The sequence below is a fragment of the Tamandua tetradactyla genome, chromosome 15 (genome assembly GCF_023851605.1).
Source record: "Tamandua tetradactyla isolate mTamTet1 chromosome 15, mTamTet1.pri, whole genome shotgun sequence".
NCBI lineage: Eukaryota > Metazoa > Chordata > Mammalia > Pilosa > Myrmecophagidae > Tamandua > Tamandua tetradactyla.
Genome location: NC_135341.1, coordinates 33,926,212 through 33,946,312, shown reverse-complemented (window position 1 = coordinate 33,946,312; position 20,101 = coordinate 33,926,212). Strand labels below are relative to the sequence as shown.

At 54.8% G+C, this 20,101-nt stretch overlaps 2 protein-coding genes across 7 annotated transcripts; one reads left to right on the top strand and one right to left on the bottom strand.

Moving 5' to 3' along the window:
• Positions 1 to 1,634: 1,634 nt before the first annotated feature.
• RRP9 (ribosomal RNA processing 9, U3 small nucleolar RNA binding protein) lies at positions 1,635 to 9,017 on the bottom strand. 2 transcript variants are annotated; one of them, XM_077129119.1, is made up of 15 exons: positions 8,304 to 8,751; positions 7,957 to 8,039; positions 6,024 to 6,133; positions 5,585 to 5,652; positions 5,461 to 5,502; positions 5,085 to 5,211; positions 4,370 to 4,494; positions 4,195 to 4,287; positions 3,706 to 3,806; positions 3,473 to 3,607; positions 3,331 to 3,393; positions 3,008 to 3,153; positions 2,852 to 2,931; positions 2,081 to 2,154; positions 1,782 to 1,967 (listed from the first exon to the last, which is right to left on the bottom strand). In XM_077129119.1, the coding sequence occupies exons 1-15, from the start codon at positions 8,388 to 8,390 to the stop codon at positions 1,874 to 1,876; spliced, it is 1,428 nt and encodes a 475-aa protein (XP_076985234.1). In that variant the 5' UTR covers positions 8,391 to 8,751; the 3' UTR covers positions 1,782 to 1,873. The 2 variants fall into 2 exon arrangements, with proteins under 2 accessions (XP_076985233.1, XP_076985234.1); XM_077129118.1 differs by lacking the exon at positions 2,852 to 2,931 and having other exon boundaries at positions 1,635 to 1,967; positions 2,081 to 2,137; positions 8,304 to 9,017.
• On the top strand, positions 8,626 to 15,289 carry PARP3 (poly(ADP-ribose) polymerase family member 3). 5 transcript variants are annotated; one of them, XR_013162747.1, is made up of 11 exons: positions 8,626 to 8,766; positions 9,864 to 10,053; positions 10,667 to 10,792; positions 10,993 to 11,181; positions 11,424 to 11,556; positions 11,646 to 11,872; positions 12,049 to 12,198; positions 12,405 to 12,491; positions 12,752 to 12,929; positions 13,618 to 13,878; positions 14,141 to 14,252. XR_013162747.1 is itself a non-coding variant. In XM_077129116.1 (11 exons), exons 2-11 carry the CDS (start codon positions 9,871 to 9,873, stop codon positions 14,921 to 14,923), a joined length of 1,599 nt encoding a protein of 532 aa, XP_076985231.1. In that variant the 5' UTR covers positions 8,628 to 8,782; positions 9,864 to 9,870; the 3' UTR covers positions 14,924 to 15,289. The 5 variants fall into 5 exon arrangements, 4 of the variants coding, with proteins under 4 accessions (XP_076985231.1, XP_076985229.1, XP_076985232.1 ...); XM_077129116.1 differs by lacking the exon at positions 13,618 to 13,878 and adding an exon at positions 14,754 to 15,289 and having other exon boundaries at positions 8,628 to 8,782; positions 14,141 to 14,296; XM_077129114.1 differs by lacking the exon at positions 13,618 to 13,878 and adding an exon at positions 14,754 to 15,289 and having other exon boundaries at positions 8,629 to 8,766; positions 14,141 to 14,296.
• The last annotated feature ends 4,812 nt before the right edge of the window (positions 15,290 to 20,101 follow it).

Sequence of the window (20,101 nt, the reverse complement as noted above, 5' to 3'; positions counted from 1 at the left end):
GCCCAGGTGCAAGACCACAGCTCTGGCAAGAGGGAGAGACAGCGCTGTGGACTGGGCAGATGCAGTTGATAACGGCAGAGACATCTCCAGTGTCTGTTCTTTCTAACATGACTTGACAGTTCCTCCCAACAAGAGGTGGAGATTTTCCCTTGAATCTGAGCCAGGTTGTGGCTCACTTTGGCCAGGAAAATGGAATAGACACACAAGATCCAAGCCAGGACCTCTAGGTGCATTGCATCTAGCTCTCCTGGGACTCTGTCCAGCCATGTGAACAAGCCTGGGCTACACTGGAGGATGAGAAACACTTGTAGGAAGAGTTCAGCTGTCCCATCCCAGGCCTTAGATTCGCCGCTGCCAGCCAACCCCCAAATACAGGAGGGCTCACAAAGGTAAAAGCACTCCTCATTCCACCCCAGAGCAGACTGCAAAAGCAGGACTGACCTCAGCTGAGACCACCAGAAACACTCAGTTGACCTAGAGTCCCACCAGCAATAATTGTGTTAAGCCACGGTATTTTAGGGTGGTTTGTTTCACAGCAAGAGCTAACGGAGAAATGGAGAACACCCAACAGAGAGCTAGTGGGAGACATGTCCTCATGGAGCAATCAGATTTTGGACAAGGCAGGAGAAGGGAAAGGTTTAGAAGAGGCTGAAGGAATTGGGCCTGCTGACGTAGCTGCTGCTGCCCAAGAACCCAGATATAGTGAGAAAGTCCCGCTGACCAGAGCAGAACAGAAGCCGTGAGAGAATATTCCGTTTCCATTCCAAAGGTGTTCATTTTTGGACTTTAATTCTTGTTGAGAATGTACAAACAGGTATTTCAGTGTTGCTTTCGATGTTACCCAGGGATTATTTTTACGCCATCATCAAGCTCAATGAATAATCTCTAGAGATCTATATAAAACAACGTGGCTGGGCCGTATTTGAAGTAAGTCATTGGGAGTGAATTCTAACACCTACTGACCCATTTCAGGATTTCCGGGTGCTCAGTCTGAACCTGACCCCTCTGGCCCCAAGAGAATGATGACAGGAGCAGATCAGTCTGACGGGGTGGCCTCATGAGCAAGGGAGCTGTGGCTTCCTTCCCCAAGGGGACTGCACAGCCACCACCCGCTCCCGCACCCCACCCCAAAAGACAGGGAATGCTGGGACAGAACCCTAACAACCTCTTCTCATTTCCCCACTGAGAGGAAGGGACTTCACTGCACTTCAGTCCTCCAGTCTGCCTCTCCACCTCACTGGCTTTGCCATCCAGGAGGTGGACTCAGAAAGAGTGAACATTTGTTTGCCACATGTGCCAGGCAGGGTCACGCTATTATGGACAATGAAACGTGATCTGTCCTTTGGACCAAGGGCAAAGCTCTCCCCAGCTCTGATACCAGGCAAAGGCCCACCAGTGCAGGTTCTACCCCCCACTCCAGACCCACCTCAGGGGCAGTGTGTCACTGGAGGTCTGCTCTTGCACACCTGGCCATCTTCAGTTCTCAGACCCCAGAGCCACCCTTGCATAGAATTAGATACCCACAACTTCTTGGTTGAGGGATCAGCAGCTTCTGACTTCTACCAGCCCATGGAGGTGGGTGGGGGGCTGGCCTGAGGAGATCATAAAAAATACCCAGGGACCAGGGACCAGGGACCAGGGACCAGGGACCAGAAGTCAGCTGAAGTCTCCATCAAGAGCCTGGAAAAAGATAAAAAAGCCCTTGGGCCAGCAAAGGGGCAGAGGCGAGAGGCTAATAGAATGCTGTCCCTCCCCAACCCACAGCCCCTGCTCCTCCCAAGAAGTTGTAGGAGACAGGGCCCAAAAAGAGAGACTTTTAATACAAAAAGGGTGGGACACAGCCAAGGAAGCATTTAAATAAGGAGTGAGAGTGTCAGGAGCCAGCAGCCGGAGGTGCAGGGGCCCTGCGGAGTGGGATGATGCAAACAGAGTTCCGTGCCTCTTTGATCCGCCACCACCGGCCAAGCCTGCAGGGGGGTAAGAGGAGCAACTGAGGCCCAGCCCTGCCCCCTCCCCACCTGGTTCCCACCCCCACTCCCACCTTGCCTCCCACCCTCACTCCTCTAGGAGCACCACGTACCTGTGTTCCTGCCCCACCCCGGCCACCAGGAAATCCCCAGCACTGGAGAACTTGAGACTGTTGATAAAGCCCACCTGAAAGGGAGGGACAAAGGGGAAAGAGGTGATAACAGAGTCCCCAGGACCGCCCCCTGCATCACAGTCAGGAGCTGGGCCTTACCAGGCACAGGTAAACCCCTGCTCTGCCTCGTCACCTGGTTACCTGGGCCAGTGCTTTACAAACCCTTGGGGCCATCTGCGAGTCGGGGGTAAGAAGGGCACCACCCATGAAGGAAGTCAGTGAGGATTAAGGCGAAAGTGTATGTCAGGTGTGTCGAGGACGTGGCCTAGAGCCTGGCTCCTGTGGTCTCCTTAGAGACCCCATGACCATCACCACTGACCGAAATCCTGCACTCTCAGCAGATGTCCACCAACTGGTCCTGGGCTCTCCCCCAGGCCACCCCAGTGATGACTGCCACGTGCCCTAGCCTGGCACTCCATCTGGCGCCAAGCTGCAGGAGCAACCTCAGCACCAGGCCCTCTGTGCCTTTGTCCATGCCTTGAGCCTCAGGACAAAGGACAGGGAGGAGGGAGGAGGAAGGCAGGACATGGGAAGGAGGGTTCCTGCCATGCCCTGTACTAGAGCTGGGGTTATAAACAGAATTCACAGCTGGCCCTGCCCTGAGAGACTCCCTCCTGGCAAAAGGGACTTTAAAGAGCTCATCCCAGTGGCCGTGAGCCCGAGGCTGTGGGAGTGTGACAGGGACAGGCTGAGCACTGAAGCCCCACTCACCAGGGGGATGTCACAGAGAAGGTCCAGTGTCCGGAAGCCCTCCCCGCACTGCCAGAGGCGCACGCAGGAGCTGTGGGAGCCTAAGGGGGACAGGGAGACCGTGGGCACCACCCGCACCCGCTGCGACCCCTCCGCCCGGCCACGCCCGGTGCCCACCTGTAGCCACGAGATCTGTGTTGAGCAGGGCTGCCACTGACGACACCCAGTAGGGCTGCTCTAGGCCTGGCTCCCCCCGCAGCCCGTGAGCCTCACGCTGCACGGAAAGTGGACGCTTCTTGGAGAGGCCCCATAGGGCCACGGAGCTGTGGGCAGGAAGTACAGTCCATGGGCGAGGCTGGGAGCAGGCAGGGGTCCGCGCATGGGGTGGGGGGGTCACGTGCGCACTAGCTGTGGGCTGAGGACAAGGTCACCCAAGCCCTCTGAGCCTGTGTCCTCACTGTGGAAAGGGGTTATGTTAGCTCAGGAGCAGGAGCTCTTACCCGTCGTCCGCGCCCGACACCATGTGCTCCTCGTTGATGAGCTGGATGCAGTCAATGGAGCCCCTGGAGAAAGGGGCCGTGAGGGGTGTGCCCCACCCCAGCCCAGCCTCACAGCCCTCACCCGCATGGCACGCCGCCTCACTGGTGGCCGTAGAAGACGAGCTGGGACTCCTCGGGAATCTTCCACACACGCACGGTGCCATCGCGGCCTCCGGCTGTCACGCAGCACTCCCGGCTCAGCGCATCCAGGGCAGCCACGGCATCCTGGTGCCCGAAACTGGGGGGTGGGGGGTGGGTGGACACGGAGAGGTAGGATGGGGGGCCACGCGTGAGCACGCATGTAAACCAACACCCCTTCTCCACGCACACACTCACAGCGTCTCCACATAGGAGTTCTCTGCCACATTCCACACCTTCACAGAGCGGTCATAGGATGTGCTGTAGAGCTGGTGGGTGCCTCTGCGGAACGCCAGCCCCTAAGGAAACGTGAACAGAGAGCAAAAGGGAACCTGGACTAGGGCAGGGGAAAAAGAGGTCAGGCCTGGGGACGACTCCAATAAAGCAAGTCACGTGGTTTAAGGAGCCGGCTTCCCCCAGAGAGCTGTGGGGCACCCCCTGTGAGGCCCTGTCCGGACCTGGGGCAAGCAGCCCCCTCTCCAGCTTAGACCCCTCAGGCCACCACCCCGACCCCTGAGCAAGCACAACTCGGCCACCCCAGCTCTTCCCTGTCTCCTCCCCTGTCCCTCTCCTCTTACTACATGAGACTGTCCGCCCCGTGCAGCCCATTCCCCAGGGCCCGCGCCAGGGGCGGCACACCCAGGAGGTGCTCGCAAAACACCTGCCAGGGGAGACCCAGCTCCTCACCGAAACAGCGTCCCGGTGTCCCGTGAAGGTGCACAGGTGCCGGCAGCTCGCCGCCTCCCAAATGAGGATGAGCTTGCTGCGGTCACCCGAGGCCTGTGGGGAGGAGGACAGTGGCCGCAGGCACCCGCTGTGGCGCCCAGACCTCCCGCCTGTCCCGGGGCTGACCCTTCCTTACGAGGTACTTCCCGTCAGAGGAGACGGCCATGCACAGGACGTGGCTGCTGTGGCCGGGCGGCTGCCCCTCAGCACCCTTCTTGGCTCGCGGGATCACATGCAGCTTCCGTCGGCTCTCGACGCTCCCTGCCGCCAGAAGAAGGGAGATGGGGGAATCCGACTGGCTGGCAACCCCCCCTCAAAGTGCATCAGGGGGCCATGGAACAAGTCCTGGACAGGTCAGAAGACCTGGCCCAGCCACTGTGAGTTCCTGGACAAGTGGCCTCAACTCCCTCATCTGTGAAACGGAGACATCCCAACTGTGAGGCCCAAGGGAAGAGAAGGGACATGAAAGTGTTTTGCAGACTGATAGTGCGAGTCCTTGCTGCGAAAATCACAGGTAGATAAAGAGTGCTCAGCTGTCAGAGAGGGGGACCCGGGACGTCCAGGAACTCAATCCCAGGACTGTGCAGAGCCTCAAATGTCCTGCAGTCACTGCCCACCTGTGGAGTCAATTCCCATTAAAGCAGCTTCCTACCTCTGCTCAATCCTCTCTAGAGGAAGGGAGCTCGTGGTCAACAGTGCTGGGCAGAAGCTTCCACTATCACCCAGAAAGCCCCTCCTTTGGGAGCAAATCTTCCCCAACTGAGGTTGTTTACCCTGCCTACTCCCTTCTCCCAGAGCAGCCCTCCTGGATGACCCCTAGCGGCTAAACCCCCACCCAGGTAGGCACTCACACTTAATGATGGTGCAGTCCTTGGCGGCGGAAAAGATGGCCAAGTCATCAGGGGTGATGACCAAGCAGGTGATGGAGAGCTGGTGGCCCCGCAAGACCTGCACATCGGCTGGGGCAGGGGCCTGGATCTGGGTAGGCAGGGACCAGGTCACTGACATGAAGGCCACCTTTCCCACCCACTCCCACCGGAAAAAAAACTGGAACTGAGGCTGTGAGGACCAAACCCTTACCAGAAGCTGCCTGCCCGAGTAACCACCATATGCCAGAGCAAAAAACTCCACAGCCTGAGCCCCCATGGGGTTCTCAGCCCACCTGTCCAGGAAGAGCACCCTACCCCATCCCCTTCAGCCTTACACCAAAGTGCCCTGCCCACTTACCTCCTTTGCCACAGCCTTCTGCAGCCTGCCTCTCTGCTCGAGCTGCATGGAAGGGAGAGGGGTGAATCCTGAGAGCAGGACCAGCCCCCACCCCTGTCCTCCCAAACTCTCTCTCCACACTCACCACATCTTCCTTCAGGCGCCCTGCCACCTGGTCCTCCTCAAATGCACGGGCCTCAGCCTTCTCCTCCTCTGTCCGGGACAGGCCAGACCATGTAAACTGAGGCTGAGATCCCACTATACACCCTCCATTCCCACTCTGCCATCCCCCAATGCTGAGTCCCAGATTCTCGGGCTGTGTTCTTACGGGAAGCTTAGGCACCTCTGACAGAGGGGAGGGAAGGCTGGAGGCCTCCTCCTGTCCATCCCCTGCCTGTGCTTATCAGATCTGTCTGAGCCCATCCCCTAAAGATTGGTCCACCGCAAGAGGTCCACCAGAGCTCCTGGCCTAACCCCCACCCCCACTCCACAGGGCAGCCAGTACCTCCAAGCCTAACACCACTGGGTACCTGCATCAGGTGGCTGGAGCTGCAGACCCTCACCTGTCCTACCCAAGGGCTCACCTTGCTGCCTCAGCTGCTCAAGGTACAGCTTGGCCAAGCGCAGCTTCTTCTCCTGTGCAGTCTCCTCCAGCTCCTCCTCCTCCTCTTCCTCAGTCTTCCTGGGAGCCAGGCTGTGGGCAGGAGGGTGCTATGTGTCAGGGGGCTCACCTTGCTCCTTTGGCCACTCAGACTGTACCTCTTCATCCCTCACCCCCACCATTTCTGAAAGTCCTACTTGCCAATGTTGGCACGTGCAGAAAAACAGGAGGACATGAGTTACCAAAATGAAAGGACCCACCAAATGGCCAGCATAAAGGTGAGAACAGAACCAACACCAAAAAAGAACACAGTGAAATCTCACAACTGAGGGGAAAGAGAAGATTCTTCAGGCTTCCAAAGAAAAATGAGATTATAAAGCAACGGGTAAGGAATCAAAATGGCCTCAGATGCTCAACAACAACACAGAGAACACGAGAACATAGGAATCACACACGAAGCTCTGAAGGAAAATGCTAACCGCTGGAATGCTCTGCCCAGTTAAATCATCATGATGGGTAAAGATACCGTCAGATACGCAAGATGTCACAAGATTGGTCCTTTCCCACTCTTTGAAGAAGGATGGACAACGGGCTCACCAGACAAGGTAAAGCAGAAACAAGGAAGGCAGAGGATACATGAAACAGAAGGTAAAATCTGCTAAAAAGGCCGATTTCAGGATGACAACCAGTTCCAGACATGAAGAACAGCCAGTCCAGATCCCATCAAGGGACCCAAGAGGCAGATATGTTTAGGGCTGTCACCACCTCCATCCCTGCTGCCACAGCACCATCTTTTACCCCCAGGACAGGGTACGAAGAGAATATTAACTACCTTGGCTTGACCTCGTGCTGGTGAAGTTCCTGCTTTCCCCTCCATGCCCCACATCCTAGACTAGCTTCATTCCAAGATGGCCCAGCTTTGACCTTCTCTTGGCAGCTGGTGGTAGCTCATGGGATCCCAGAAATAGAAAACCCAAGGCAACCTGCTCCCCCTGATCACATGCGTGCAGATATCCAGTCCTTGTCAGGTACCTCAATTGTGTTTCCCAGAACTCTCATGACCTTGCCCATGATCTCCCAGAAGGGGTCTTGAAAATTCTCAGGGAAGCCAAGGTCACACCATGCCCTCAAGACCGTTTGGGGCCCAATGCCTAGCAAGCCTTCAACCAACAGGACTGGTGTTATCCTTCCCTTACACAGCCAAGGCTGGAACTTTTATTCAGCTTAATCACACTAATCAACCTATCGCTTGGCATTCACACATCAGAGACAGAGTCATAAAGAAATGCAAGGGAAGTATGCCACGTGTGATTCCATTCATATGACATTCAGGAAAGGATGAAATTCTAGGGACAGTGGTTATGATGAGCTGGGGGTGCAGAGGAGCTTACTACAAAAGAGCACAGAGAAATTGGGGGTGAAGGGTAGTGATGGGACTATCCTATATCTTTATTGTGGTGGTATCTGCATTTGTCAAAACTCATAGAACTGCACATAGACACACAAAAAAATGTTGATTTACTCTGGGACAGGCACACATCCCCACACAGAAGCTGACAATTAAGAAATCTCCAGTCTTTCTGTAAGCAGGTTGGGCAAATACATACCCAATTTTAGGAGAATTTCGGAACCCAATTCAAAAGGAAGGCACCAGGATTGGATATGAGAGCCTCCATTCCGCAGAGCCCAGTGTGACTGATGTCCTTCCCATCTGAAAGCCTTTTAAGCACCCCACCCCCTTCACGTGCCCACAGAGGCCCCACAGAGCCAGGAGAAGAGACTCCTCAGGACCAAAAATGGAAGGAAAGAGCTGAGAGTCAAGGGCCAGAAACCTGGGTTTGGGATCCTACCTACTGAGTATATCCATATACCGTGAGTCTAAGTTTTCCCTTCCACGAGGTGAAAGAGAAGCTCACCTCTCGCTCTCAGAGTCGCTGGAGATCTCTTCGTTCATCTTGTCGCGACTCTTGGCCTTGTTCCTGTCCCCAGAAGAGTCGATCTGGGAATTACATGATTCTTTTTTTTATCAAGAGTTCCGATCAGTCAGGCACTGACCAAGGGCACCTTCCAGTCCTTGGAGCGCCCTGAGAAGTAACCCTCGGCTCAACAGCAAGGTCTTAAACCAGACTTTGACCCACGGAGAGACCCGCGAGCAGAGCTGGGCTGCCAGCAGGAGTACCGGGGGAAGGCCGGGTTCCCGGGGATGGAGAGACCGCGTCCCGGCAGCGAAACTGACCCCCACCCGCAGAAGCGCCACGCTTACCTTCCGCCGCCGCTTGCCCGCCCCTGCACCGGCTCCGGCCCCCAAGGCCGGCTTTCCTCGCTTCCTAGCAGCCGCTATCGCCGACATGAGTGAGGGTCACGATGTCTTTTTGCCGCAGCTGCTACGAACTCACGTGGCGACTAAACCCCCGAGGTCGGGAAAGACTCCGAGCCCTGATAGGCGCCCACCCGCCGGCGGGCCCCGCCTCCCAGACTTCCATTGGGTCCTTCAGCAGGCTCTGTCACGCCCCCAAGCGCCCATAGGACAGACGCCTGTGACTACCCTCCTAGGGCACCTATAGGCTCCCGCGCCAGGCTCAAATGGGAAGCTAGCCTCTCCCAGGTGCTTCCGGACAGAGGCTGAGACGCGTGCGCGCTGCTGCGGCCTGGGGTCTAAGGCGGGGTCGAACGAGGAAAACCCGCTCTGTGTTTGCGACCTTTGGCCGCTAGGGGGAGACCGAGAGGTGGGTTCTGCCTTCTGTAAGTGACTCCTCGCGTCTGGGACGGGGTCACGGGGTTGAACCAAACCAGCAGTGGAATGGAGAGATTCAGGCAGCCCCCGGGAGAGGGAGGCGGTGCCCGCACCCCGGCCCAAGGTTACTGGGTAACCCGCAGGGACGTGCCACCAGGCCCCAACCAGACGAGCAGCGCTAAGGGCACACCAGTACTCGGGGCTTTTGCTGTGTCCCGATCAAGTGTCCACCTATCCATGGGGCAGGCCAAGGCCTCTCTGACTCAGACTGGTGGCCAGAGAGCTGGAATCCTATCTCACCACGCCCAGCTCTTACCCGCCTCTAGCTATTGCTGGAAATTCCCTCCCTGAGTCATGCCTAAGGCTCACAGAGAAAAGCTAGAGGGAGCCCTGGACCTGGTACTGCCGCTGGAGGCACTCGCAGCGCTTCTACCAGGCCTAGAGGCAGCGCCTCCCAGGTCCCTGCTCCTCTTAGGTGAGTGCCCTGTGGCCCTGCTTACAACACTCTTCAGGGCCAGGCAGGGCTGGGTGGAGCCGGCCTCTGCCTTCAGGGAATCAAGGCCACTGGTCTGACACCCTGGGCAGCACCCGGAGACTCTTGGGCCAGTTGGGAAGGGCTTCTCCACTGCTGCCTCTCAAGTGCTGGGGGGACAGTTCCGGCTTCCTGGGAGCTGCTGCCCCTCCCGGCACCCTTCTCCCCCCATCTCTGGTGGCTCAGCCCAGCACCCAGGCCAGGTCAGACCTAGCTGGGAGAACAGGAGGAACAGGCAGTTCCCAGAAAGTGCTACGGAAAGGAGGCAGGAGGATTCCAGACAAAGGAAGGGGGAGAGTCTCCTTTCACTTTCCCTACCCCCTCAGGACTCGCTGGAGAAAGTAAGAAGCCAGACCCCTCCTTGACCTAATTGAACAGACTGGGAAGGCTCTTGACCTTGCACTTGTGATGGGGAGGGCGGGTGGCTGGGGTGTCCGGGGCTGGGAATGGGGGCATGGGAGGCAGTGGGAGGCCACTGTTGGGGCCCAGGGTGGGGCAAGTTGGTGCTGTGCGGCCAGGTGGGGTGGAGAGGCCTGAGAGCCCTCTCTGTGCCCCAGGACTGCCATGGCTCCAAAGCGCAGGACTCCAGTGCAGAGTGCGGGCCCCCAGAAGAAGAAGGGGCGGCTGGGGGCAGAGGAGGAAGACAGCTTCCACTCCACCGCCGAGGCCCTCAAGTCCGCACCTGCCGAGAAGCGCGTAATCCGTGTGGACCCCGCATGCCCTCTCAGCCACAGCCCTGGCACCCAGGTGAGCCTGCAGCCCCCATTAGGCCTAGCAGAAGAGCCCAGAGCCTGTCCTCTCACAAGTACAAACACACCCAGACGTGCTCCCCTCCCCCTTGGGGCTCAGCTCGAGCCACAAATAGCTCAAGATACCTAAGTAAGCTCCAGAGCAAGGCCTTGCTTTCCCAAGACCCCCAAAGTAAAGGCTGTATCCCATCGGATCCTCATGGATCATGTCTGCCCTGCGGGCCCCTGAGCTTCTCGGACCTCTGCCTTCCTCATTCTCCCTGGGTTCACCCATGTCCCCTCACACCAGCCCCACAGAGTAGGGCCCTGTCCCCCTCTGATTCCTCCCACCAGGACAGTGTTGTGACCCTGTCAGAACCCCAGGATAGAACCATGTCCCCACAGTTTCCCACCCCCCAGGACAGAGCCATGTCTTCTCACTCTACCCCACCCCCACCCCACCCATGCCAGAGTGTAACCACGTCCCCTCAGGCTGTGTTCTAAGTCTTCTCTGACACCCCAGTGCAGTCTGACTCCTGGCCTGGTTAGACCCCTCAGGGTACAGCCAGGTACCCCGCCCTGCCCTAGGGCTGTCCCAGCCCGCCTGCCCACCACCGCACCCCCTGCCCCAGGTGCACGAGGACTACGACTGCACCCTGAACCAAACCAACATTGGCAATAACAACAACAAGTTCTACATCATCCAGCTGCTGGAAGACGGTGGCCACTTCACCTGCTGGAACCGCTGGGGCCGCGTGGTAAGCACCGCCCACCCTGAGCCCACCTGCCCCCCCCACCTCTTTCCACAGCATCCTCAGGCCCAAAGGCCACGGCTGCTGCCTGCGCCCCACCCACCAACCCCCATCTCCAACCCCCACCTCCAACTGCCCACGCGTGCTCAGCCCAGTACAGAGGCCGCCACTGTGGTGGGTGCAGCCCTGAAGGCTGTCGGTTGCAGGGAGAGGTGGGCCAGTCAAAGCTCAGCCACTTTGTGTCACTGGAGGATGCAAAGAAAGACTTTGAGAAGAAGTTTCGGGACAAGACCAAGAACAGCTGGGCTGAGCGGGACCACTTCGTAGCCCACCCCGGCAAATATACACTTATCGAGGTGCAGGGAGAGGACGAGGCCCAGGAAGCCACAGTGAAGGTGAAGTGGCCAGGGAAGGTGTGGGGGTGGGTGGGTGGTGGTGAGGGATGGCCCTAGTCCAAGGGAGGGAACTAGACAAAGAGATTAAGCTAATTGGACTCTGCCAAAGCCCAGCTGTGCAGCCTCAGGCATAGTCCTCCCTCTCTGGCCTAGTCTGGACACTGTCTGCCTAATGCCAGACCCAGTCCCAGGTGTGGGTATCCTGCCTGGCTGCTTCTGCCCACATGTGCCCTCTGGCCCAGGTGGACGGAGGCCCAGTGAAGACCGTGGCTCAGCGGGTGCTGCCCTGCTCCCTGGACCCAGCCACACAGAAGCTCATCACCAACATCTTCAGCAAGGACATGTTCAAGGATGCCATGGCCATCATGAACCTGGGTGAGGGGCCGGGCCTGGGGGCAGGGCCCTTGGGTTGGCTGGGCCCCTCGGCTGAGGCTCTAATCCCCCGCCCCCCCCCATTCCCCCAGATGTGAAGAAGATGCCCCTGGGAAAGCTGAGCAAGCAGCAGATTGCACGGGGCTTCCAGGCTCTGGAGGCCCTGGAGGAGGCCTTGAAAGCCCCTGCCACACACAGCCGCAGCCTGGAGGAGCTGTCCTCCCACTTCTACACAGTCATCCCCCACAACTTCGGCCGCAGCCGGCCCCCACCGATCTCCTCCCCTGAGCTTCTGCGGGCCAAGAAAGACATGCTGCTGGTGAGGGCCGGCACGTAGGCTGGGCAAGAGAGATGAGGGGCTGATGGCCCAGAAGGCTCAGGTGGATGGACTGCCACGGGCAGGCTGAAGGACAGAGGAAGGGAAGGACAGACTGAGCAGATAAGGGTGGCCGGGGGCCAGGTGAACAGACAAGCTGCCTGTGCCTGTCATCTTAGGTGCTGGCGGACATCGAGCTGGCCCAGACCCTGCAGGCAGCCCCCGAGGAGGAGAGAAAGGTGGAGGAGGTGCCCCACCCACTTGACCGAGACTACCAGCTCCTCAAGTGCCAGCTCCAGCTGCTGGACTCGGGGGCACCCGAGTACAAGGTGGGGTGGGCCCCACGGAGAAGCCAGGCCAGCAGTGGGCACTGTCTTCTGCCCATCTGCCCTCACGGTGCCCAGAGGAGGGCCTCGCCCTCAGCCTTCTCTCCCTGTGTCAGTAGGGCCTGGGGAGCGCTTTGGGACTGGGAGGATCGAAGGGGTTAGTTCAGAGGCCGCTCACGCTTGGGGCCCGGCTGCCACTCTCCGCACAGGTGATACAGACCTACTTAGAACAGACCGGCAGCAACTACAGGTGCCCACGCCTTCAACAGATTTGGAAAGTGAACCGAGAAGGGGAGGTGAGGGAGCATCTCCCCAACCGCCCCACCCCCATCTCCACCCTGTCCCTCAGGAGATAATCTCGCCTTATCTGCCCCTTAGCCAGCCGGTTTAGCAACTCTGACCGGTTTCTGCCAGGCCTAAGTCTCTAGTGCATGTGTGTGTGAGTGTGGGCAAGTGATCACAGGGGGCCCTAGGCCTTGGTCACACCCTCTGGGCAGCACACAGAGATGCCTGAGCCCCCGGATGGGCTGACACTTTTGTCTGTGCCTCCGGGCAGGGAGACAGGTTCCAGGCCCACTCCAAGCTGGGTAATCGGCGGCTGCTGTGGCATGGCACCAACGTGGCTGTGGTGGCCGCCATCCTCACCAGTGGGCTCCGTATCATGCCACACTCTGGTGGCCGCGTCGGCAAGGGCATCTACTTTGCCTCGGAGAACAGCAAGTCCGCCGGCTACGGTGAGGTGGTCCTCCGGGCCAGTCCTGGGCCAGATGTGGGGACACTAAAGTGAACTGGCCCAGTCCTTGCCCACTGAAAACTAGTGGGGCATCCAGGAAAGGAACTCTTAAATAGTCACTGACCAGATGTTCAGGAGGGCTTCTGGAGTTTGAAAGGACTCAGAGGAGATACCTGGTGATCAGGAATGGCTTCCTGGAGGAGGTGATGCAATGAGGATGAGTGAGCCAACCAGACTAGAGACTAGGGAGGACTAGAGAGGAGCCTTCACAGTAGAATAGCTCAGGACGGACCCGAGGGCCAGGAGGCTGCAGCAGGTCAAGACTGCTGAGCACTTCCTGATACTATAGCTTAGAGTAAATGCCTGGAAGGGAGGGGATGCCCTGGGGCCTGGGAGGGTCAAAGGGAGCCTTATCCAGAGAGCAGTGGGGCGCCTGGTTGGATGTGTGCATAGCAGGCTCTCAGTGGCTGCAGCGGAGGGGACGGTGGAAGAAGGCCAGAACAGAGGCTACTAGAAGGCTGTGCTCTCACCTCAGCCAGTGTGATCAGAGCTCAGCTTAGGGCGATGGATGTGGGGGACGGATGGTGGGAGGTGGAGTGGCAGCATGTGGGAAAGGGTTGAAGGTATCTCTGATGAGCCCCAGGTTTCTGACCGAGGGTGTCCTCACAGAGGTGACTCTCCTAAACCAGGTCCTCAGCCCAGGCTGACCCCATCACTGGAGGCTACCACCACCCACCCATCCAAGAGAGCAAGATCCTGGGATTCATCCAAGTGCGGGTGGGACTTAATGTCTAGGATGTCTGAAGTTTCCCAAGGCCACCGGGTCTACAGGGAGGGTAGAGGAGGAAGAGCCTAAGAGGATGGCTTGGAGGTGTCAGAAGAGTTAGAGCAAGAGGATGCCCGGATAGGATGTCAGTGGGGAAGGCAGCAGAACAGCCCTGGAAGAAAAGGTTGGTCCCTGGGAAGTCATTACTGACCTTGGTGAGCGCCACCACGGGAGCAGAAGCCTGACTGCAGGGAGTTGAGGAGTGAGGGAGAAAGAGGGGAGATGGGGCACAGCCAGGGCAAAGTAATGTTTTAGGGCTGGAGGAAGAGTAAGCACTCTTCTGGGCTGGGGCAGCAAGGCCAGAGGAGAAAACGCAGCAGCAAGGGGCCCAGGGAGTCAGGCAGGAGGGCCGAGTGGTCCACCATTGAGCCTCCCTGTGACCGCAGTTACTGGAATGTCCTGCGGAGCCCACCAGATTGGCTACATGTTCCTGAGTGAGGTAGCACTGGGCCGAGAGCACCACATCACTATTGATGAGCCCAGCTTGAGGCAGCCTCCCCCTGGATTTGACAGTGTCATCGCCCGAGGTCACACAGAGCCTGGTGAGTCCTGGGGAACTGGACAGACCTGGAACTAGGGGTAGGATTGAGATAGGGGTTTCAGGGGTATTTTCAGGAGTAGGTGAATAAGGAAGGGACTGTGGGGAGGGACAGAGTAAAGAAACAGTCTTTACTGCAAGAATGCAGTCATTCACTTAGTCATTCAGCAAACATTCGCTGAGGGGCATCAAGGAGGCCTTCAAAGGAGAGGTGTCATTGACCGAATGTTGAAGGATGAGTAGTGGGAGTTTTCCAGCAGAGAAGTGGAGGAGGAGTGAAGGCCCAGGCTGTGCAAATGCTTGGAGGTAGGTGAGGTGGGAGTGAGCAGGCATCCTCCTGAGGCAGAAGTGGGGAGCACAGGGGGCGGGACTGACCCAGGGCCTTCTCAGCCAGCCTGTCCCTGGTAAGACTAAAGATCAGTGACTTTTAGGTCACTCATGGCCCCTGCTGTGCCCTGCAGATCCAACTCAGGACACGGAGCTGGAGCTAGATGGACAGCAAGTAGCAGTGCCCCAGGGCCGGCCTGTACCTTGCCCTGAATTCAGCAACTCCTGCTTCTCCCAGAGCGAGTACCTCATCTACCATGAGAGCCAGTGCTGCCTGCGCTTCTTGCTGGAGATTCAGCTCTGAGCTGCCCCTTGAGGCCTTGCTGGGGAGCTGGACGACTGTCTTCAATCATCCTGCCCGTGGTGCCCCCACCACCCTATCTTGCCAGGCCTTCCTATGTCAGATAGCGATACACCCTCTCCTTCCCACCTCTGTTACCCCACTTGTGACCCTGGCCCCAGAGTCTCACCTCCTGTGGTGGTGGGTGTGACAGGGCACTTGGAATCATCACCCAGGTACAGATGTAGCAGTGCAGTTAGAGCAGCACAGGCTGGGGTGGGAGATCCCCATGTCCAGCTGGGCTGTCCACCCGGCCCAGGCCAAGCATCCAAGAGGCAGGCTCACCTTCAGCCATGCACAGGCAGTTTTATTAAACATCGTGACCTCTCACCCTCCGGTCTTTGCTTGTCTTTGCCACACCTGCGCCAGGCCCTGGCTTCTTGTCTCCCCACGGTGACTCACCACACGGCAGCCCCGGCCTCACTCCAAAAGAGTGAGCACTTCCCAGGGTTAGGGTGGGGGCGTCCCATCGCCATAACCACCCACCTCCTCTAGTCATTTGAGCCTTCAAAGAGGACCCTCACTGTCACCTCGGAACTGTTTGTCACTTGGAGACTCACCGGGTGATTTGTAGTTTCTTCCTGTGAGCTCTTAGATTTCTGTTGTAGACACTGCTGGGCACTGCAGGGACAGTCAGGCATTGCTCGCGTCTTGGTGCCAAACATCCATGGGTATCTTATATCTGAGCATTAGAAACCAGCTGAGCACATATCAGGGGGCACAGGGGGTGATTGCCAGTTCTGCAGATGTGAAAAACAGCTGTGTGGGAGCTCTCCAACCAGCTGGCATGCCGGGGCTACTCCAGGTAACCCTGTCCGCAAGCTAGAGGAGCAGCTGCTGCAGAGCAGGTCAGGGCCGACCCGGGATCATACATGTGCGTTTGGTTGTCAGGTGCCTTTAGTCACATTTAATCTGGAACTGTTCTTCAACCTTTTTTTTTTTTTTATTTCCTAACTTTAACAGTCTTGACACTTTTGGGGAGTACGGGCCAGTTGATTTATAGAATGTCTCTCACTTGGGGTTTCTCTGATGTTTCCACATGATTAAATTCAAGTACTGCAGTTTGAACAGGAATATTACATAAGATGATGATTTCTCAGTGCATTATATCAGGAGGGACATGGCCCATTCTTGGTGATGTTAATTAACTTTCATCACTTAATTAAGGTGGTGTCCAAGAGGTTTCTCCACTGTAGAGTTACCATTTCTCCCCTTTGTAATTTTTCAGTAATCTGTGAGGCAGTAGTTTGAGTGCACATGTCCCATTCCTTATCAAATTTTCCCCCACTGGATAACCAAAGCAATAGTCTGAGCCCCCAATCTTGGGGGTTGTTCATATGAAACTTAACCCCACAAAGGATAGATCAAGCCTACTTAAAATTAGCCTGTCACCCCCAAGAGAACCTCTTTTGTTGCTCAGATGTGGCCTCTCTCTCTCAGCCAAGACAACAAGCAAACTCACTGCCCTCCTCCTCTCTACATGGGACATGACTCCCAGGGGTGTAGACCTTCTTGGCAACATGGGACAGAAATCCCAGAATGAGCTGGGACTTGGCATCAAGGGATTGAGAAAACCTTCTCGACCAAAAGGGGGAAGAGAAAAATGAGACAAAAATAAAGTGTCAATGGCTGAGAGATTTCAAATAGAATTGAGAGGTTATCCTGGAGGTTATTCTTACACATAATAGAGATATCACCTTTTTAATTAAGGTGTAATGAAGAGCTGAAGGGAACTGCTTGAAAATGTAGAGCTGTGCTCCAGTAGCCACATTTCTTGAAGATGAATGTATAATGATATAGCTTTCGCAATGTGATTGTGTGATTGTGAAAACCTTGTCTGATGCTCCTTTTATCTACCTTATCAACAAGTAAAACATATGGATTAAAAATAAATAAATAATGGGAACAAATGTTAAAATAAATTTAGTAGAGTGAAATGCTAGTGATCAATGAAAGAGAGGGGTAAGGAGTATGGTATGTGTGAATTTTTTTTCTGTTTTCTTTTTCTTTTTCTGAATTGATGCAAATGTTCTAAGAAATGATCATGATGAATGTACAACTATGTGATGATATTGTGAGTTACTGTTTATATATGTAGAATGGAATGACCATATGGTGAGAATGTTTATGTTTGTATGTTGGTATATTTAATAAAAAAAAAAAAATTTACCCCACTAACTTTAACATCCATTGATAGTTTTTTATCTGCAAGCAATTACCTGAATCAATTTTTGCTAAGGTGGTTGCAAATGATGTTATCTAACTCCATCATTTCTTTTGTATTTATTCATTAATGTTCTTGTCTTTTTATGTATGGATTCAGTATGGATTCATGGACTCTTATTTTATTCATTGGATTATAATCCATTACTGTTTCAATTATTTCGATCTTCAAATTGTCCCTGCTTTTGCCAGTGGAAGCTCCTTCAATCTGGCTTTTGCTCCTGTCATTTTTCTAGTACTTCTTTACTTTCTGGCATAACAATAATTCCAGGTTCATCTTGAACAAACCTGAAATCAGCCATTTCTCTACGGAGCCCTGATTCCTGGGAGCAAGAAATGGTATTTTGGATTTTCTGGGTCAAGATGGCGGCTTAACAATGTGCGCGTTTTTGTTCGTCCTCCAGAACAACTACTAAATAACCAGAAACAATACAGAACAGCTCCCAGGGCCACGTCAGTGAACGGACACACAGCATACCCCAGTCTGGACCAGCTGGACCAGCTGCAAGCCCCCCCAGAACCGTGAGTTCCCAAAGCTGCAGTGGCCGGCGCCCCTTCCCCACAGGCTGCTGCCCAGAGGGAAAGGAAAGGAACTTTACCAGCAGCAGGGACTGAGCACAATCAAACGCCAATTGTGGAACTAATTAACAAATTCTGACTACTAAAAATAGGCCCCCAGCTTAGGTGAACCTGGTCAAAGTGGAGGTTGCTCATTTTTGCCCCAGTGCCAAGGGGGCAGGGCTGATGGAAAAAGGGGAGAAAAAAGAAGGAAACAGAGGTTTTTGTGGCTGTGTATCTACAAAGGCTTGACTGCCTTTGGATTAAAGCGGCAGGACTTCTCAGGCTGCAACTGCCCCAGGCATAGGCAGAAGTGAGCTCTTTTGGGGGCTTGTCTGGAGCCTGTGCCTTCCCCAGGGGAGGGGTGAAGCCCAAGTCAGGTGGAATCCCTCCATCAAGGAATGCAGACCCCAGGCTTTGGTAATTTGAAGCCATTAAAACCAGCCTACAACCTCTCCTCTGTCTCTACCACGCCCCAGCAGGGAGAGTCTGCCAAAGTTAAAGGTACCACATCAGCTTATGCTGGTGGGACCTGCAGGCAGACAAGCGCCACATACTGGGCAGGATAAGAAAAACAGAGTCCAGAGACTTCACAGGAAAGTTTTTCAACCTGCTGAGTCTCACCCTCAGGGAAAACCGACACAGGTGACTCTTTCCTCCTGATAGGAGGCCAGTCTGGTCTGGGAAAATCTGGCTGGGGTCTATAATATCTAAGTAGACCCTCCTAAGGGGGGGGGGGGTGCACCATGCAAGAAGGGCAAGAAACAAGAAAACAAGAACTGAAAAATTCTCCTCTGTTAAACAAAACTTAAGCTAGAGGTCCAGATAAAGCTGAACTGAATGTCAAAGAATAGATAGACAACAAATTCATCCAGCAAGAAAACCCTAGGTAAAAGAAGTGAAAGCAATCTCCAGAATAAACTATTTAAGGTAATTAAATGCCTAGACACCAGCAAAAAATAACAGATCACACTAGGAAAATTGAAGATATGGCCCAGTCAAAGGAACAAACCAACAATTCAAATGAGATACAGGAGCTGAAAAATTAATTCAGAATATATACGAACAGACATGGAAAACCTCATCAAAAACCAAATCAATGAATTGAGGGCAGACATAAAGAAGGCAAGGAATGAACAAAAAGAAGAAATTGAAAGTCTGAAAAAACATTCACAGAACTTATGGGAATGAAAGTCAAGGTAGAAGAGATGAAAAAAACAATGGAAACCTACGATGGTAGATTTCAAGAGACAGAACATAGGATTAGTGAACTGGAGGATGGAACATCTGATATCTGGCAAGAAAAAGAAAATATAGGGAAAAAAATGGAAAAATATGAGCAGGGACTCAGGGAATTGAAAGACAATATGAAGCGCATGAATATATGTGTTGTGGGTGTCCCAGAAGGAGAAGAGAAGGGAAAAGGAGGAGAAAAACTAATGGAGGAAATTATCACTGAAAATTTCCCAACTCTTATGAAAGACTTAAAATTACAGATCCAAGAAGTGCAGCGTACCCCAAAGAGAATAGATCCAAATAGACATACTCCAAGACATTTAATAATTAGAATGTCAGAGGTCAAAGAGAAAGAAAGGATCTTGAAAGCAGCAAGAGAAAAGCAATCCATCACATACAAGGGAAGCCCAATAAGACTATGCGCAGATATCTCAGCAGAAACCATGGAGGCAAGAAGACAGTGGGCTGATATATTTAAATTATTAAAAGAGAAAAACTGCCAACCAAGAATTCTATATCCAGCAAAACTGTCCTTCAGAAGTGAGGGAGAAATTAAAACATTTTCAGACAAAAAATCACTGAGAGAACTTGTGACCAAGAGACCAGCTCTGCAAGAAATACTAAAGGGGGCACTAGAGACAGATACGAAGACAGAAGAGAGAGGTGTGGAGAAGAGTGTAGAAAGGAAGACTATGAGTAAAGGTAAGAAGAAGGAAAATTAGATATGACATATAAAATCCAGAAGGCAGGGACTTCCGGAGAAGATGGCGGCTTAGTAAGACGCGCGGGTCTTAGTTCCTCCTCCAGAACAGCAACTAAAGAAACAGAAACAATACGAAACAGCTCCCGGAGCCACGACAGAGACCAAAAGGACAGCGTACCCCATTCTGGAATGGCTGAACGGGCAGGGAGAATCCGCTGCGGTGAGATACCCCAGGGGCACGTGCTTCCCTGGGCCGGGGCGGCTGGCGACCAGGGATCCCTTCCACACACGTGGCTTCCGGGTCCGACTGGGAACATTGGATAGCGGGGCCCTCCCTCCACGCTTGGCGTCTCGGGCCAGCTGGGCAATTTGGACCGGCACTCCCCCAAGCCGCGGTGGCCGGCGACACCCCCTCCACGCGG

What these genes read in the sequence shown, in the direction of transcription:
- RRP9 (XM_077129118.1), bottom strand. Translation starts at nt 8,390, where the DNA reads ATGTCGGCGATAGCGGCTGCTAGGAAGCGAGGAAAGCCGGCCTTGGGG. An exon ending in GGCGCCTGAAGGAAGATGTG is followed by an intron (nt 5,503 to 5,584) that starts GTGAGTGTGGAG and finishes CCTTCCATGCAG; the next exon opens with CTCGAGCAGAGAGGCAGGCT. An exon ending in GACACCGGGACGCTGTTTCG is followed by an intron (nt 3,807 to 4,194) that starts GTGAGGAGCTGG and finishes ACGTTTCCTTAG; the next exon opens with GGGCTGGCGTTCCGCAGAGG.
- PARP3 (XM_077129116.1), top strand. Translation starts at nt 9,871, where the DNA reads ATGGCTCCAAAGCGCAGGACTCCAGTGCAGAGTGCGGGCCCCCAGAAG. An exon ending in CCCAGGAAGCCACAGTGAAG is followed by an intron (nt 11,182 to 11,423) that starts GTGAAGTGGCCA and finishes CCTCTGGCCCAG; the next exon opens with GTGGACGGAGGCCCAGTGAA. An exon ending in CCAAGAAAGACATGCTGCTG is followed by an intron (nt 11,873 to 12,048) that starts GTGAGGGCCGGC and finishes CTGTCATCTTAG; the next exon opens with GTGCTGGCGGACATCGAGCT.